The sequence below is a fragment of the Bombina bombina genome, chromosome 2 (genome assembly GCF_027579735.1).
Source record: "Bombina bombina isolate aBomBom1 chromosome 2, aBomBom1.pri, whole genome shotgun sequence".
NCBI classification, from domain to species: domain Eukaryota; kingdom Metazoa; phylum Chordata; class Amphibia; order Anura; family Bombinatoridae; genus Bombina; species Bombina bombina.
Window position 1 is genome coordinate 762429431 of NC_069500.1, and position 19514 is coordinate 762448944.

General features: G+C 40.6%; 1 protein-coding gene across 6 annotated transcripts in view; it reads right to left on the minus strand.

The window, feature by feature from the left end:
• The window catches only part of MYO9B (myosin IXB), a 597798-nt gene that overhangs the window by 32627 nt on the left and 545657 nt on the right, over window positions 1–19514 (minus strand). For all 6 annotated transcript variants that reach the window (XM_053702888.1, XM_053702886.1, XM_053702887.1 and 3 more), the window contains 2 exons: window positions 18508–18631; window positions 678–811 (listed from right to left, as the gene is read on the minus strand). In XM_053702888.1, the coding sequence (XP_053558863.1) occupies window positions 678–811; window positions 18508–18631 (258 nt within the window). The remainder of the gene's footprint in view (window positions 1–677; window positions 812–18507; window positions 18632–19514) is intronic.

Here is a 19514-nt window from a genome sequence, read left to right on the forward strand (position 1 = left end):
CCCACAACTGTCAAACAATTTTTTGGCGCCAAGAACGTCTGCAACAAACACGAGCGTCATAGATGACGCAACTACGTGAAAAATCTCGGCGCCAACCAAGACACCGGAAATTAAGAAATTACGTCAACAAACGTAATTCTCGTGCCAAAAAAAAAAAAAAAGAGTATATTGTCGATCTGAAAAGGGAGGTAGGAGATGAATCTCTACGACCAATAACAGAGAACCTATGAAATAGATCCCCGTTAGGATGACCATTGTATTCAATAGGTAATACTCCCTTCACATCCCTCTGTCATTCACTGCACTCTGAGAGGAACCGGGCTTCAGCATGCTGAGAAGAGCATATCAACGTAGAAATCTAGCACAAACTTACTTCACCACCTCCATAGGAGGCAAAGTTTGTAAAACTGAATTGTGGGTGTGGTGGGGGGTGTATTTATAGGCATTTTGAGGTTTGGGAAACTTTGCCCCTCCTAGTAGGAATGTATATCCCATACGTCACTAGCTCATGGACTCTTGCCAATTACATGAAAGAAATCAAACTTTTGTCTAATGGATTAAAACGTTATAAAGCTGAAAATTAAGTTTGGCAATTTGCATACACTACTACAAAAGGAAATAATATTTTTGTTAAATGATAAAATGAAACAGATGTATAACAGAATTGTGGAACGCACTTCTCCTCTTTGATAGACTGGATTCTCTCGAACAAGATCTGTGACTCTCGAGAGGATACAGGTCCTGACAGCTGATCTCCTGGTACCATTACAAGATCAGGCAAACCATTACCATTGGACTTGATGCTTTTACTCTGAAAGAGAAAACATGGAATAATGGGATTAAAGGGACATACAACAGTATGAACTAACAAGTTTCTAAATATTTAATGCAGCCAAAGCTTACCTGCAAAACCTTATTTTTTAACCCTCATTAACCCCTTTAATTCAGGCATAGTTTTGTTTGCAGCAAGCTCCCCCTGGGCATTTCCATACTTGAATAAGTAATTATCTTCACATGCACACTTTGTTACATGATACCTCAGGGTTTGAGAAGACACTGATAACTGGGGTGGAGCAAGCTGCACTTGCAACACTAAAGTGCAAGTAACTTTTTAGATTTTTGGAAATTTTATTAAAATATACTTATAAGCTTTTTTTCCACTTTTTTTTCCACCACACACTGCTTTACCTCAGTTAACCCTTTTATAAAATGCACATAACTCAAAATGTTTTATGGCACTTTAAATGCTGAGTATACTGGGAACTTAATCCCTTTAAGCCATACAGTATACATATACATATATATGCTCATACTATGGTTTTACACAGAAAACAAAAATAAAATAAAACTTGCAATATGCTTTAAATTATTTCATCTGCTCCCTATTTATGTAATTTAACTTTAAACATTTTCCAAATCATGTAAGAGCTGGAAAGGCATACTCAAGACTTCACAAGACTAACCCTGCTACGTGCTACATAATGATGTTTAATCACCGTATTGACTACTTGGTCCATCCCTAACTGGCCTCAGCAAAGGAGAAGAGGTTATTAAAAGTGTACTGTAAAATAATGCATTTTTTTGCCAATAAGATAACAGTGTAAAAGTGTTTATTCCATTTATTTATATGCAGACGTTTGCATAAAGACTTCACTACTGACAAATACTAGGCATACGTTTGATGTCCTTTCAAATTCAAGACGAACACATTTCTTTGAAATTAGGCTGAATGATCCCATTCATGGACTGAAAATTGAAAGACTATTGATTGAGCATTTTTTAATAAAAAAAATAAATAAAAAAAAAACATTATCAAATTATTTTGTTCACATGGTATTTGAAGAAAATACCTGGGCAGTTAGGAGCATTTTATGTCAACAGTTCTGCATGAATGCTTTTTAGCTCTAGATAGCAGTATTGTTTACATGGTTGAAAGCATTGTTACAGACAGCTCCCTTAAACTAAACCCAATTTTTTTTTCTTCAACGATTCAGATAGAGCATGCAATTTTATGCAACTTTCTAATTTACTCCTATTATCATTTTTTCTTTGTTCTGATGCCATCTTTATTTGAAAAAACAGGAATGTAAGCTTGAAAGCTGGCCCATTTTTGGTTCAGCACCATGGGTAGCATTTGCCGATTGGTGGCTACCTTTATTAAATTTATGCTTACCTGATAAATGCCTTTCTTTCTTTGCAGTGAGAGTCCACGAAACCCATTCATAACCTATGGGAAATACTTCACCTGGCCACCAGGAGGAGGCAAATACACCCCAAACAAAGCATCAAATATCCCTCCCACTTCCCCTACAGTCTCAGTAGTTTAAGCCAGGGATAAGGAAAAGTAGAGAGAAAAAAAAGGGGTACCGATGTGCCATAAGACTGCCGCCACTACATTATTTCAGGGCGGGTTTGTGGACTCTCACTGCTAAGAAACAAAATAGTCTATCATCAGGTAAGCATAAATTATGTTTTGTTTCTAATGGCAGTGAGAGTCCACAAAATCCATTCATAACCTATGATAAACTAATACCCAAGCTGTGGAGTCAACGAAAATGTAGGGAGGGAAACGTAGGGAAGGCAGTCCTAAGAAGTAGGAACCAACGCTCGAAGAACCTTTCTCCCAAAAGACACCTCTGCTGAGGCAAAAACATAAAATCTTTAAAGTGTTGTGAAAGTATGCAATGAAGACCAAGTATCAGCCTTACATAAGGCCCAGGAAGAAGACACTGCACGAGTACAATGTGCCGTAATCCATGAAGGAGGCTGCTGGCCTGCTTCTATATGTGCCATGCGAATCAAACTTCTGAGCCAGAAGGATAGGGTAACAGCTGTAGCTTTCTGATCTTTGCACTTACCAGAATGCATGACAAACAAGGGAGATGATTTATGAAATTCCTTGCTAGCATGAAGATATAACTTCAAGGTTCTAACCACATCCAGATTATGCAACAGCCTCTCCTTAGATGATGAAGGGTTGGGACAAAGAGACAGAACAACAATTTATTGATTAATATTGTGAGTTGAGACAACCTTAGGTAAAAACCCCATCTTTGTCCGCAGTACAGCCTTATCCGAATGAAACACTAGATAAGGCAGGCACACTGGAGGGCAGACAATTCAGATACTCTACAAGCAGAGGAAATAGTTAACAGAAACAACACTTTCCAAGATAGTTACTTAAAGGCAAAGTTAACTGTCATGCATCGCTATGAAGCTTTATATAGTAAATCTAAAATTAGTGTGAGTTTAAGTCATCAATTTTATAACATCGTTCTTAAAAAACATTTTAAAGTACCTTTTACACTGCTCCGGTCTATCTCCATAACTCTGCCCGGCTATTAAAATTTCTTTTGTTTTGTAATGACGAATCAGTTGAAATCCATTTTGATTTGTCCCCCACTGGTGTCCCAACAGACTAATTTTACACCCACCAACCTAAATACGCATGCGTGTCTCAAGAAATTTACGGCCGCAATATATGCGCTTTCATGAGACACGCATGGGCATTCTCTGTTTGGAAGGATTGACGATAGACAGACAACAGACAACTAAAGAGGGCTGGTAAGGGAGATCATTGTGTAGATGCTCCTGTTGCAATGCTAGAGAGAGCTAACCTCAGAATTAGCAGTTGTAATGTAAGTTATATGAGCATGCTGTGAAGCTCTCTATTCTATAAAAAAAGCTAAAGTTACATCCTAGCTACCTGTTAGCATTGAAGGCAGACTGCTGCTCGCTCCTCTTAAGTCATAAATGTCCGTAGTAACGTTTTTTTTTTTTAATAATCAAAGTTTTTTATTGAGGTATTGCGTAATACAACATTAGTTACATAACATCATGTATATGAATTGCCACTAACTAATACATATTTTGAGAGTAAGAACATAGAACGTACCCAATAGGCCATAGTAGACCCATATTGGGGTAAGAATTCACATATTTCACAGGTACTCTTCTGCTTAGTGACTCTGAAAACATGTAATAAAAATAGTTGGCTAATAATGTAGGCTATATTAACTCTATTGTCAAAGCATAATGTAATATACATGACAAACTATGATACCTCGTTTTCTATAAACATTAAAGTAAACTTTAAAATAAACTTTTCTCCCTTGTAAAGAAGGACGCCTTATAGTGTGATAGCTGTCTACAAATTATGATAATTGAGACAGAGTATATTTGTAATAGAGGGGAGTTATATCTAGTGAATTATGACAATATGATGGTGATACAAAGGACCTGTCATACATACACAAGAACATCTTAGAATTATTACAATAGAAACATTATGTATAGCAACCATATCCTGAAATAGTAGCTTGCTGTGCGTTCAGACACCTACACATCTTCAGGTGAATACTTTATTTGGCAGTAAATAGGATAAAATAAGATAAAAAGGGCTCCTGCTGGAACTTAGTATACCTCTGTTTCTAACTTTATATCTCTTAGACCTTAGTTAGGCAAAATATTTACAACTAGGCACTGATAGATGCAGTTGGTATCAGTGAACACTTAAATAGATACCAAGTAGGCTAGGAAAAGAATGTATACATTTTTAACTAAGAGGAGGCTATTTTATATATATATATATATATATATATATATATATACACACAGGACCGTCATAATAGGAGCACCATAGACTGCAGTCAAATCTAGAGTAGTATGAGAACCTGAAGGAGTACCCCAGATGAAAACCAAAAAGTTGTTTGGGGCGACACAAGAAAGATTAACTGCATCCAAAAATAGAGACCTTGTGCTTATTAGTTCTAAATTATGTTACCCCTATGTATCTTTCTAAATATTCTGGTGCTTACTGTGCAACAGGCCCCCAATACATCCTTAGTTATGTTTATCATTTGGCACATAATATGGTAGAGTATGCTTCTGTTGTTACCTAGTATATCTCAACTATATGCTTTATCTCTCTAATATCGTAGCTAAGCAGGATATCTATACATAGAAACTAAAAAATGCAGTTTGACTCAGCGACCACAATTGCAGAGATGAATACATGTCCTGACAGCTAGGAAGAGTTGTAGACACCATTAAAAGGCAATCCCAGACACAATTATAATGCTGCACAGTATTTGCTAAATATTAATAGTAAACAACATGAGGATGTACATAAAATAAAAGAAGTCAAGGGTTTATGTGAGTTGCAATAGCAAGAGTATTAAGGACCCACATATCGAACTGTGTAGATCTCATTAGGGAGTCCAGTAACCACAATTATATAGAAACCTGATTCAGGGAACTAAGGCTTCTGCTACCAAGCGTCCAGTATCACCCCACTCCAACTCTTATACAACATCTGTGAGGTAAGTTGTAAGTGATCTGGAGAACAAACCAGCATGATGTATAGTCCCAGATAAGAGGCATGGCCGACCAAATCCGCAGAAGTTCTGTCGTCAGCGATCCCTCGCTGCATCCGCTTTGCTGTATGCTGAGGGCCATAGTCCCGACTTTGACAAGGTACCCAATGAAATCAGAGGCTCTTATTCTTGCTTTACTGCAAAACCCCCTTTACCCCCGCGGGGACCGGCCGCATCCCCCTGCAGGGGAGCCGAGGGCAGCACCACACACTCCATGCCATACATCTCAGGTAGGATTCGTTTAGGCTGTTCCTTACTTTGTGGTGCCATGGGATTAGGCGTTTGGTTAAATCTGTGCAGTACCGTCTGCTGAGTAATCTCTGGTCACGTGTCTGTGGACCGAACAGGCCACTCCGTGTCTATAGCCTCTTGAATATCCTCATGTACGTCTATCAAACTCATGGCTAACCTGCATACGCCACTGAGATCCGTAAACCTGCAATCTATAAGTTGCTCCAAAGCCTCTAGCTCAGCTCTTAGTATAGCATGAAAATCCTCCATGTCACTATCTTTATATGATGCTTCTTTCCTTCAATGCCTGCAGCTCAAAGTATCAATCATTTTTTTGCGCATGTGCAAAATATGCCTCACGAGAATGCCCATAAATGTACACATAACAGCGGGTGGGACCAGTCTTACGTGTGAAGGAGAGAAATCAGGAAATGATCGGGTGGATGGAGGAAGCACGTCAAAATGTATGTTATTTAGGATATAAATTACAAATAAAGACAAAAATTTTTAAAAAAAAGTTAGCGACTGTACTTATCTAATTAACGTTAATGGATGGCATTAATGTTGAGGCTCTAAATTTACTTTCACTTTAAAATCACTAGAATGCATAGGCACAAACGGAGCCTGTTGAAGAACTCTAAGAACAAGATTAAGGCTCCATGGAGGAGCAATAGGTCTGAAAACCAGTCCAATTCTAGCAATAGCTTGAACAAACAACTGAACATATGGCAAACAAGCCAACTTCTTTTTCCAAAAATAGAAAGCGCAGAAATCTGACCCTTAAGTGAACTAGCCGACAGGCCCTTCTTTAAACCATCCTTTAGAAACTGAAGTATGGGCAGAGGAACCCAAGGTCCGCACACCAAGACACACCTTGTGGTAAATACGTCTGGTAACAGGCTTTATAGCCTGAACCAGAGTATCAATCATCGCCTCAGAGAATCCTCTCTGGGACAAAACTATGCGTTCAATCTCCATGCAGTCAGCCTCAGAGAATCTAGATTTTGATAGAAGAACCAGGTCTGGCCTCTGAGGTAGCCACCATGGAGGAGCAGATGACTCACAAGGTCTGCATACCAAGTCCTGCGTAGCCACGCAGGATCCAACAGGATCGCTGGAATTGCCTCCTGTTTGATTCAAGCTAATCTCAAAAGAGCATAACAATTGGAGGAAAAAGAAACACTAGATTGAAGTGCCACGGAACTGCTAAAGCATCCAGCAATTCCACTTGAGGATCTCTAGATCTCGACCTGTATCTTGGCAGTTTGGCATTGAGATGGGAAGTCATCAGATCTAACTCTGTGAACTCCCCTGTTTAAGCGACCATTCCCCAAGGGTGCAGAGTCTGTCTGCTGAGAAAATCCGCTTTCCAATCGTCCACACCTGAAATATGGATGACTGATATTTAGCATTGATATGTCTCTGCCCAATGAAGAATACAAGACACCTCCCGCATCGCCAGAAAACTGCGAGTTCCGCCCTGGTGATTGCCATAGGCCACCGTAGAGATTTTGTCTGATTGAAATTGAAGAAAACGGACGGAATGCAGGTGGGGCCATGACTGAAGAACGTTGAAGATGGTACCCTGAGCTTTCAGAGAACCCCACACAGCACCCTAGTCTGTGAAACGTGCATCTGTTGATCTCCCAGGATGGGCGAAGGAAGCACATGACCTGGAGATCTGGTTCCTTAGACAGCCACCAGGGAAGAGACTCTTTCGTCTCTGAATCCAGAGATATTACCTGGCACAGGTCTAAATGATTCCCGTTCCATTGTTTGAGCATACATAACTGTAAAGGTCTCAGATGAAGCAAGCAAAAAGAATAGTGTCTGAAGCCGCCACCATAAGACCTACCACCTTCATGCTTTGAGCCACCGAAGGCTGAGAAGTGGACAGAAGAAGTTGGCAGGCAGCCTGTAGCTTCTACCTACATTGATCCGTGATACGCATGCTGATTGAGTGTCTATTATGATCCCCAGAAAGTTCACTCTCATGTTGGGAGTAAGGGAACTCTTTTATAGATTTAATTTCCAGCCATGTGTCCGAAGATACCAGAGTAACCTCTCTGTGTGAAATGTCGCTAAATGTAAAGATGGAACCAAGATTTCGTTCAAGTATGGCACCACAGCAATCCCTTGCAGTCTAACTACCACAAGGAGGGCCCCTAGGACCTTTGTAAATACATAGAAAATTGGTCTAAAATGGGACAAAAGGTTACCTCTTTTTTTGGGAACGATAAATAGATTGAATAGAATTCCATTTCCCTCTCTGCTTGGGGTACTGGGAGTATAACTCCCATGGATATCAAATCATCTACACAGCGTCAGAAGGCTGATCTTTTTTCCAGGCTCCCCCAAAATCCTTGAAAGGAGGAACTTGCCCCTTGGAGGGCAAGATCTGAAATCTATTTTGTATCCCTGAGAAATAATGTCCAGATAATAATAAAGTTTGTGGAAGTTTCAGCACCTAATAGGTTACGTACAACGTCAATAAAACACTTAGGAGGAGGCTTCAGGTATGATGTGCCAAAATATATGCACACTATCCTTCGCTGTCAGCTTAAAATCAGTCATGAGTGGTTATAGGAAAGAGTTATGCGCTGACAGCGCTAAAGGCTTACTGGTCAGTTTAGGGTCAATTGATCAGGCAATAGAATCCACGTCTCTGCTGGCTAGGTCGGTCCACGGGAGATATTCAATACAAACAGCTTGTGCATCCTGCATGGGAGCTCCCTCAGAGCCTACTTCAATAGTGCTGTGAGCAAATCTATACTCTCTCCGTTGACCTCCGGCAGTGTCTGATGATGTCACCCTTGTCCGCGTCCTTCTCACTTCTCCAGCCGCTTAGTCTCCTAAGGTCTGATCCGTGACCTGTTAAGCCTGTGTTCACCCTTCCCCTTAGATATTGCAGGTGAAATAACAAAGCCGGAGCACCAGGCATAACAGGATTGTTAAAAGTTCAAATCTTGAACATATTCACATACATTGGTTGCCAATAAGGAGAGTAGTGCAAACCCAGCTAATGCGTTTCGGCATTAGCCGTAATCATAGCTTGAGGTATCTGCTTCAACCTAACTTTAAAAACCCCACCATTTTCTGATAGGCTCACTAAAATTCAAAGCTCCTGTTCGGATTGGCTAATGACAAGCATTCCTACCTACCGTCCACTAAAGACATTCATCATAAATTTTTCCTGACACATTCTAAGGGCTAAACAATTACACAATGATTTAATTATATAGACGTCAATATACGTCTCAATGCACTTTACTTTTCTGTGTTAATAGACTTTACGGTTTTTTAGCTCCCAATTAGTGTTAGAACGACGGCTGCCTCCTTTTGAGGACAATCTACTCTAGATCTATACATATTGTTATGAAACATTAAACAATAATCCATATCAGTACATATTGAGGTCATGGCCAATTTCATACTGCTATAAAGTAGTAGTATGTCTTGTACTATGAGATCATCTGTGGGGATATATATGTGTATTTCCATACATTTATGTTGGTATGAGCTGTCCTAATAAACTATGTATATACATAAGCACACGTGAATATTATTTTATTTCTTTCTATCATTAATCGTGTTTCTTTTAACAGGCCGCTTTTGGCTATTCACACCTTTCTTAGATGTGAGGCTGATAGTTGTACCTTATCTTATGTTATATTGAATCCCTGATCAAATTTATCATTTAAACAACGCTAAAAACCTGCAACGGTATTCAGTAGACCTGAACAAATGTTGATGGATAAAAGCACACAGTTTAATTGAACAATGTTACAAAGTATTGGTACAGCTATAAAGTGATACAGTCAAATCTATGCTAATGGTGCCCTTTGCTACATGGTTTCTGATTCTTGTTAACTACAACTGTGAGAGTAGTTTTGTTTCGTTTTGATTTTATTGTTGCCAGAAATTAATTACATTGTACTCTGAGTCAAGTCCCTGAGGAACTCTGGTTCTAAGTCTATGGATCCAGAACACTTTTCTTAGTGCCAATCTGGATTCTCTATTTTGACCCCTTGGCTTATTCTGAACTGTATCTATAACTATCCATTTCAGAGACTCTGGATTCTTAAAATGTTTATATTTGAAATGCTGTACTAGTGGTGTGGAAAGTGACCCATGTTTTATATTTGTGATGTGTTCTCTAATTCGTTTTATGTACCTCTCTACGTATTGGAGGTCACACTGTGTACACGTCAGTAAAAAAAATTGCATAGACTGACCAGCAATAATGATACATTGTATGTTCAAATATCTCCCCTGTGTTTGAGCTATTAAAGGTATTACCCTCAAGAAGAAATTCACATGCTCTACAAGATATATTGCTACAATGGTATGTCCCCTTGAATCTTAACCATGAGCTGGATTTTGTTTCTATCTTTTTCAGACTAGTGGGAGAGACCCGATTCCCTATAGACCTGCCCTTTTTGAATGAAAATCTGCAGCCCTGTCGAGCTATGTTCACAAGTTTGTCATCTGCATGTAACAGTGGCAAATGGTTTTTGTATAATTGCACAGATTTGATGGTATTGATTACAATATTGAGTCACGAAAGTTACCCTCTCATATAGCTCAATTGAATAGGCTTTTTCTTTAAGTAGCTTATCTCTATTCATGTTGTTCACTGAGTTTCTAGCTACATTATTGAGGGAGTACCCACTATCCTGTAGCTTGCTATATAATATGTTTGCATGTTTTAAAAAGGACTTATCTGTGTTACAATTGCGTCTGTCTCGTAAATTGTCCTTTTGCGACTGAATTGAACACTCTCTTTGGGTGGCTACTGTGAGCATGAAGTAAAGTGTTCCAGGAAATGGGTTTACTAAATACCTCCATTTGTATGTTTCCACTTGGTGTGCCTTTTATGTTCACATCCAGGTAATGTATCTCTGTGTATTTAAATTCTGATGTGAATCTAATCCCTACTTCATTCGTGTTGAACATGGCTACAAATGGTTTTGCACTTTCTTCATCCTCCTGCCAAATACATATGATATCATCTATATATCTCTGGTAATAGATGATGTTATCCCTGAGAGGGCTGAGACATCCATAGATGTGGGACAGCTCTCACCACCCCATAAAGAGTTTAGCGTAGGAAGGGGCAAATTTAGCCCCTATAGCTGTCCCACATCTCTGGAGGTAGAAGTCACCCTCAAATGTAAAAAAAATTGTGTTTTAAAAGAAATTCTGTTACTCGAACAATGTATAGGCGAAATGATTCGCTGTAACCCTCTGTTCTATTCATGAAAAATTCAATGGCTTATAGCCCCATCGAATGGGGGATGGAAGAATATAATGCCTGAACATCTATAGTGAGCCACCCAAAGTTTAAATTCCAGGTGATTGACTATTTCTCTCAATAGTTGCTTAGTATCTCTCAAATGACTTGTTAAATTCACAACCAAGGGCTGTAAAATTTCATCTAGACATTGTGACAGATGTTCTGTTAGCAAGCTAATTCTGCTCACTATTGGTCTGTCATATTTTGAATGCCTTTGTGAATTTTGGGTAGATGGTTAAAAATAGGGATTGTGGGGTTATCAACATGTAGACAGTCATCAGTTTGTTGCTCTATAAAATTTTTCCTCAACACCATCGTCTATTAAGTGTGATAATTCTCTCTTGAATGCCTGTGAGTTACATGTTGGGAGTGAAATAACCCGAATAATCTTGAAACACTTTTTTGACAGGTTACAAGTTGGCTAAAAGCAGCACAGTAAGATGAGGTCTATATCTAATCATACACTATCAGTATGAAAGTATGCTGCCAAAAATAGTCACAGTAACAGGTACACTGTAACCAAGCATGAGAATAATACCAAGGCGAAGAAGCGTGCTGTGTACTAACCTGCCAAATAATGACCGGGACTACATGTATTAGCTATATGCACAAGATTTCATCACAATGAATCACGTATTTCACTTTAATCTCAATGTTTTGAGGGCATATCACTATGGAGATTAGTGCACAATTATGTTTTTTAAAACTGTGAAAGAAACAGTTACACTATACCCAACATGACAGCAAAACCGAACAAACAAAGCGTACTGTGAATTCACTTGACAAATGGTAACCATGACTACAGGAAGTAGCTATTTGCACCAGGCATTACGTATTCTCCAGGATTTTATCGCCCTGAATCAGGCAATACTGCTAAGAGACATGGCCAGGTAGCACTGTCACTATCTACACATACTATGTGAATATATGAAATTTATTTACGATGTTAAAATTTTCCATAATTTTGCTTACCCGGGAATGACGTACTTCCGGTTTCACGAAACAGTGGAATGCAAGTTTGCTTTATAATACAGTTGTTTGGCGCCACATTAACTGGAGGGGGATAGGCAATGTATGTTTTGAAGTGATTATGAGCACTATATATTTGTGTACTGCACACACTGTTCTTATTCTGATGAAGGAGAGTTGATCTCCGAAAACGTTCAATAAATTGTGTTATTTTGTGAAAGCCCTGAGTGCCAAATCCATAGCTGACAGCGTCAATGTAAGAAAATATACTTACCTTAATACACCCCATCCACACATAGACAGCCAAACCAGTACTGAAACATATCAGCAGAGGTAATGGAATAGGAGTATAATGTCGATCTGCAAAGGGGGGCAGAGGATGAATCCCTGCTACCGAATTTACAGAGCCTTATGAAAAGATTTCCCAGAGGTGAAAACATGGTATCATTAGGCAGTACCCCCTTCACTCCCCTCTAACAATCACTGTATTCTGAGGGGAACTAGGCTTCAATATACTCAGAAGCGCCATTCACTGAAGAAATCAAGCACATCATGCTTCACCACATCCTAAGGAGACAAAGTTTTTAAACAGAGGTATGTGTGAGGTGGGTGGGGTATTTATAGGCTTTTGAGGTTTGGGAAACTTTGCCTCCTCCAAGGAATGTATATCCCATTAACAGCTTGTGGACTCTCGCGACCTATACGGAAGAAATCAATCTTCAGCAGAGCACCTCTCTCTCTGCCTACCTCCATGAAACGAGGCAAAGAACAACTGGGTGGGTAGGGGAAGCGGGAGGGATATTTGATGCTTTGTTTGGGTTGTCTTTGCCTCCTCCTGGTGGCCAGGTGAAGTATAGATTCTCATACCTGACATGAAGCAATGCTCATCTGTGGCTAGATTATCATTTTTTTTTTTAAAAAGAGCACAAGTCTTTACGTGATTAATTTAAAGCATTAAACACAAAGGTTTAGGATGTGTAGGAGATATTAGTTTTTGAATGAACGCTTTCATTACTTTCGATTCAGAGGATATATAAGGATATAACAAAATGTATGCTTGCCTGATAAATGTCTTTCTTTCTTGACACAGTGAGTCCATGGATCATCAGTAATTACTGTTGGTAATATCAATCCTGGCCAGCAGGAGGAGGCAAAGAGCACCACAGCAAAGCTGATAAGTATCACCTCCCTACCCACAATCCTCCAGTCATTCGACCAAAGGAAAGGAAAGAAAGGCAGTAACACAAGGTGCAAATGTGCCTGAGGGTTATATAACAAAAACTGTCTGAAAATCAGGGCGGGCCGTGGACTCACAGTGTCAAGAAATAAATAAATTTATCAGGTAAGCATAAATTTTGTTTTCTTTCTAATGACACGGCGAGTCCACGGATCATCAGTAATTACTGTTGGGAATCAATACCCAAACTACAGAACACAGATCAGGGAGGGACAAGACAGGTAACCTAAACAGAAGGCACCAATGCTTGGAGAACCTTTCTCCCTAAAGAAGCCTCAGCCGAGGCAAATGCATCAATTTTATAAAATTTTGAAAAAGTATGTAGAGAGGACCAAGTTGCAGCCTTGCAAATCTGTTCCACAGAAACTTCCATTTTTGAAGGCCCAGAAGGAAGAAACAGCCCTTGTGGAATGAGCCGTGATTCTCTCAGGAGGCTGCTGCCAAGCGAATAATACTCTTCAGCCAGAGAGAAAGAGAAGTAGCCGTAGCTTTCTGACCTTTGCGTTTCCCAGAGAAACAGACTAACAAGGCAGAGGACTTGCGAAAATCCTTAGTTGCCTGCAAATAGAATTTCAATGCATGCACCACATCCAGGTTGTGCAACAAATGCTCCTTATGAGAAGAAGGATTAGAACACAAAGAAGGAACAACGATTTCCTGACTAATATTCCTATCCAAAACCACTTTAGAAAGGAAACCTAACTTAGTACGTAGAATCACCTTATCAGAATGAAAGATAAGATAAGGGGAGTCACACTGCAACGCTGAGAGTTCAGAGACTCTTCGAGCAGAAGAAATAGCAACAAGAAACAAAACTTTCCAAGATAACATCTTAATATCTAAGGAATGCATAGGCTCAAACGGAGCCTGCTGAAGAACTTTAAGAAAAAGGTTAAGACACCAGGGAGGAGTAACAGGTTTAAACACAGGCCTGATTCTGGCCAAGGCCTGACAAAAAGACTGTACATCTGGCACATCCCCCAGACGCTTATGTAACAAAATAGACAAGGCAGATATTTTACCCTTCAACGTACTCGCTGATAACCCCTTCTCCAGACCTTCCTGGAGAAAAGACAAAATTCTAGGAATCCTGACTCTACTCCACGAGAAACCCTTGGATTCACACCAGTACAGATATTTACGTCATATTTTATGGTAGATCTTTCTAGTCACAGGCTTACGAGCCTGGATCAAGGTCTCAATGACAGACTCCGAAAACCCACGCTTAGATAAAATCAAGCGTTCAATCTCCAAGCAGTCAGCTTCAGAGAAACGAGATTTGGATGAAGGAAGGGGCCCTGAAGTAGAAGGTCCTTCCTCAGAGGAAGCCTCCAAGGTGGAAGAGATGACATTTCCACAAAGTCTGCATACCAGATACTTGCGAGGCCATGCCGGTGCTATGAAAATCACTGATGCCCTTTCCTGCTTGATCCGAGCAATGATTCGAGGAAGGAGAGCGAACGGAGGAAACCGGTATGCTAGACTGAAATTCCACTGCACCGCCAGCGCATCTATCAGGGCGGCCTATGGATCCCTTGACTTCGAACCGTACCTCGGGAGCTTGGCATTCTGCTGAGACGCTATGAGATCTAGCTCCGGCTGCTCCCATCAGAGGATCAAACTGGAAAACGCCTCCGGATGGAGTTCCCACTCCCCCGGGTGAAAGGTCTGTCTGCTCAGTAAATCCGCTTCCCAATTGTCCACTCCTGGAATGTGGATTGCCGATAGACAGCAGTTGTCTGTCTCCGTCCACTGAATAATCCTGGCCACCTCTGTCACGGCCAAGGAACTCAGAGTTCCTCCCTGGTGGTTGATGTAAGCCACCGAATTTATGTTGTCCGACTGGAACCTGATAAACCAGGCTGAAGCGGAGGCTAGGCCAGTAGACCATTGAAGATCACCCTCAGCTTTAGGATGTTTATGGGGAGAACTGACTCCTCCCGAGTCCATAGACCCTGGGTCTTCAACTCGCCTCAGACCACTCCCCATCCAAGCAAGCTGGCATCCGTAGTCACAATCACCCAGGTAGGTCTGCGAAAGCAGGTTCCCTGGGAGAGATGGTCCTGAGACAACCACCACGGAAGAGAGTCTAATGTCGCCTGATCCAGATCTATTTACGGAGACCGATTCCGCATAGACCCGTTCCATTGTCTGAGCATGCATAACTGCAAGGGTCTGAGATGGAACCGAGCGAACGGAATGATGTCCATGGAAGCCACCATCAGACCAATCACCGCCATACATTGAGCCACTGACGGCCGAGGAGAGGACTGAAGGGCAAGACAAGAGTCGAAAATCTTTCTTTTTCTGCCCTCCATCAGAAATATCTTCATTAACAGAGAGTCTATTATAGTCCCCAAAAACACGACCCCTGTAGCTGCAATCAGAGAACTTTTTCCCAGATTCACCTTCCATCCATGGGAGCGAAGAAAAGACAACAAGATCTCCACATGAGGGTTTGCCTGTTGAAATATGGTGCCTGAACAAAATATGTCGAGAGCGAAGCACTGCTGAAAGAGCCCCCAGAGCCTTTGAGAAAATTCTGGGAGCTGTGGCAAGGCAAGGCAAACATGACGGTATGCATCCTTTAGGTCTATGGTTGTCATGAACTGACCCTCTTGAACCAAGGGGAGAATGGAGCGTATAGTCTCCATCTTGAAGGATGGCACTCTGAGAACCCTGTTTAGGCGCTTCAGGTCTAAGAGTGGCCTGAATGTTCCCTCCTTTTTGGAAACTACAAACAGGTTCGAGTAAAATCCCAGACCTTGTTCCTGTGGAGGAACTGGAACTATTACCCCCAGAGCAGCCAGGTCCTTGACACAATGTAAGAACGCCTCTCTTTTTATCTGGTCTACAGATAATCTGGAGAGGAGAAACCTGCCTCTGGGAGGAAAGGTCTTGAATTCTATTTTGTATCCCTGGGAAACGATGTCCACCGCCCAGGGACCCGGAACATCTCTTATCCAGGCTTGAGAAAAAAAAAGATAGAGAGTCTGCCCCCTACTGGATCCGTTCCCGGATTGTCTACTGGATCCGCTCCCGGATCGTGGGGCCGACCCTTCATGCTGACGGAGTCAGCTGCAGGCTTTTTAGATTGCTTCCCCTTATTCCAGGACTGGCTAGGCTTCCAGGAAGACATGGCTTGATCTTGCTTGGAGGAAGGAGAGGAAGGCTTGCCTCTAAAAGTTATGAAAGGAACGAAAATTACTCTGACGTCCTTTCTGCTTATTCTTTTTGTCCTGAGGAAGAAAAGAACCCTTCCCTCCTGTAATACCTTAGATAATTTCAGCCAAACCGGACCCTAACAAGTCTTACCCTTGTAGGGGAACGCCAAAAGCTTGGACTTAGATGAAACATCCGCAGACCAGGACTTCAACCACAGGGCTCTGCGAGCTAGGACCGCAAAACCAAAACTTTTTGCTCCTTAAGTAATAAGCGAAGCTGTTCTAGCTTAAATCTGAAGGATACCACTTCAACATCAGAAGGAATTACACTATCTGAGTCTGAGATCTCACCCTCAGACGCTACCGACGTGTCTTCTTCCTCAGACCTTTGAGAAAGGACACGCTGGGTAGCCACAACTTGATCAGAAACCTTACTTAAGTTTCCTTTTACGCCTTCCCTGCAGCATGGGGAAAGCGGACAATGGCTCAGATACCGCAGAGGATACCTGGGTAGCGATGTCCTGTAAAGAAATTCCTACCGGATTGAGAGGGGAAACGCAGGGCACTGATGTGGGGATTGAAAAGGTTGGGACGCTTGAGGAGAAAGCTGCGGCATACCTGCTACAGGAGACACCTGAACAGCATTCTCCTGGGTTAATGGTGGCTCAAGATCAAACATTCTCTCTCTATAACTTAAAGTTCTCTCAATGCATGAGGAAAAAAAAGGAGGTTCCACCTGGGCATCAAAAAACAACTGGCAAGCGACAACTTGTAAAGCCTCTTGATCCATCTTAACAATAATGATGATAAAGGAAAAATAAAACTTTTTTATTTCAAACAAAAATAAAAAAGTACTGTGCTTTAAAGAAAAATTTAATATTGTTTAAAGTGATGGTAAACTCTCCCCTTTTTAAAATCAGATCTGGAATGTAAGCGCTATTTTAGATGGAGTTTAATTCATTAGCTGTAATGAAGATGCAGCATAACATGCTTTTTAATATAGATATGAAATTCAAATACTGCATGCTCCTCCGCCCACTTCAAAAGTAAAATTTTCTGTGAGCTAACAGATTGAATTGTTGTCCAATCAGCGCTCTCCCCATCTGGCACTTTTGTTGTAGCTAGAGCATTGATTGGAGAGTAATTCAATCATTTAGCTGACAGGAAAATTTACTTTTGAAGTGGGTGGTGTAATGTGGGGTATTTGAATTTCATATCTATATTAATAACTAAGTTATAGCGCATCTTCATTACACATGATGAATAAAACCCCATCTAAAATAGCGCTTACATTCCAGATCTGATTTTAAAAAGGGGAGAGTTTACCATCACTTTAAGCGTTGGTAAACTAAAAACGAAATAACCTCAGGCAACCTAAACACCTCAGCAGCTTAACTGAGGTGCCTACCTGTCATGCAGCCTTTAGAAGTAACTTCCCTTCCCAGATGAACTGATCCAGACCTGCGAACGGCAGCGCAATGAAGAGACACAGGAGCAGCCGACAACTGCATCACAACTCCGCAGTCGCTCTCCAAACAGTCGCCTGAAAGTGCGCCAAAGGAGAGACGCACTGTACAAGGACCCTCCCCTTTATGTACGGAGCGGTCAAGGCGGGTAAAAGTCTCCTAACTGCCTGTAATGGCTTGCGCAAGTAAAGCAAGACATGCCAAATAAATAATGATAAAAAAACAAAGTAGAATCCATATTTAAAACGGAACTAACTGAGCCACCAATAATAGCCTTGCTCCACACAGTGCCCGCAACACTGCCAAATTAACCCCTTACATGAAGGTTTTAATAAAAAACGTCCCATTAGCTTAAAACAGCCTTTAACTGCTAAAAGTGCCAGATTCTCCTTGGAAAGAAAAAATAAATGGCACTTACCTGAAGAAATGCTGTTCTGGTTTGAGAGGGTGCAGCACCTCACATGGACCTGTGAAGAAAGAAAGAATCTGAGTAATTCCCAATAGTAATTAATGATGATCCGTGGACTCACAGTGTCATTAGAAAGAAATAAGGTTTTTAATATGAACAATCCTTCACTAGGGAAAATGATTAAATAAATATCACTGTTAGAAAGCAGAGGAATGCAGTAATAAGTTATTTTTGTTTGAATTTCTCTGTTATTCAACATTACTTATGTCTGAAGCTATGGGACACATAAATCCTTTAGTAAAATAAGGTGTCCTAACTGGAAGCAGTATGACCTGGAATGACCTATCTTTTGTTACCCACCGTGTTCTGTTGGAGGAGTGAGAGTCTACACACTGCTCGTGTCTCTGCTGCTTCCAACATACCAATTTCTTGTATTTTGATTTTATATTGACTCATCTGTTCCTTGATTAGCATCTCCACACACCTGTAGGAGGGTGTAAAAATAAGAAATGGCAAAATTACTTACTACAATGTCAGTGTCTTGGCTCCAGTCATAATGTGGCATTTACACATGAATACAGTCCATTTTAAGAGGGACTATTATAAGAAACCTAGTGTTTCTGGATTAAAGTTCACCCTCTATAAAAAGAATCAAAGCCACACGATGAGAAAAATGTATCCTGATTGCAGGTGGTTCACAAGCAGAGAACCTGGCCGCCTGCAATAGCGTCTTGCTTTGCTGCATTCTGTAGAGAAATTGAACACTGCACAAGAACTTTTTGTGGTACTGCAATCTTTATAACTTAAGTCAAAAAAATATAGCATACAGTCCATCTGGAAATCGTACATTTGGCCTTTCCTAATCCTTGCAGAACTATGAAGTTTATCTTCATCAGTCTTAGTTTGTTTCATATATAAAGAGAATGAATCATATCCAAGGTGTACAATATTTTTACTCGCACAGGTCTTAATAGAAACAATATCCTCAAGGTGTGGCCCCTGTTTTAACATGTTGGTGACCTCTCCAGCCCTCTGCATACAGAGGATTTTGGACTATAATTTCCTCCCTTTATTTAAATGTTTCTATATCTCACTCTGGGTCCAACTCTAAAACTCACCAAAATGTGTCTCTCCTTCACATACAGTAAATAAGTAAAATCCCTGCAATGAGATACACAGTTCTCAATGTAAAAATGTCTTTAGAGCATTCCCTGAGGGGCCTCATAGGCTTCTTACAGAATCTCACCAGATCACATAGCGTTACTGAATTGAGAGTTCTCTATTTGTCTTTACTCATTAGATTATCTCCTTAAAGGGACATTAAACACTTTGAGATGGTAATATAAAATGATAAAAATTGTATATAT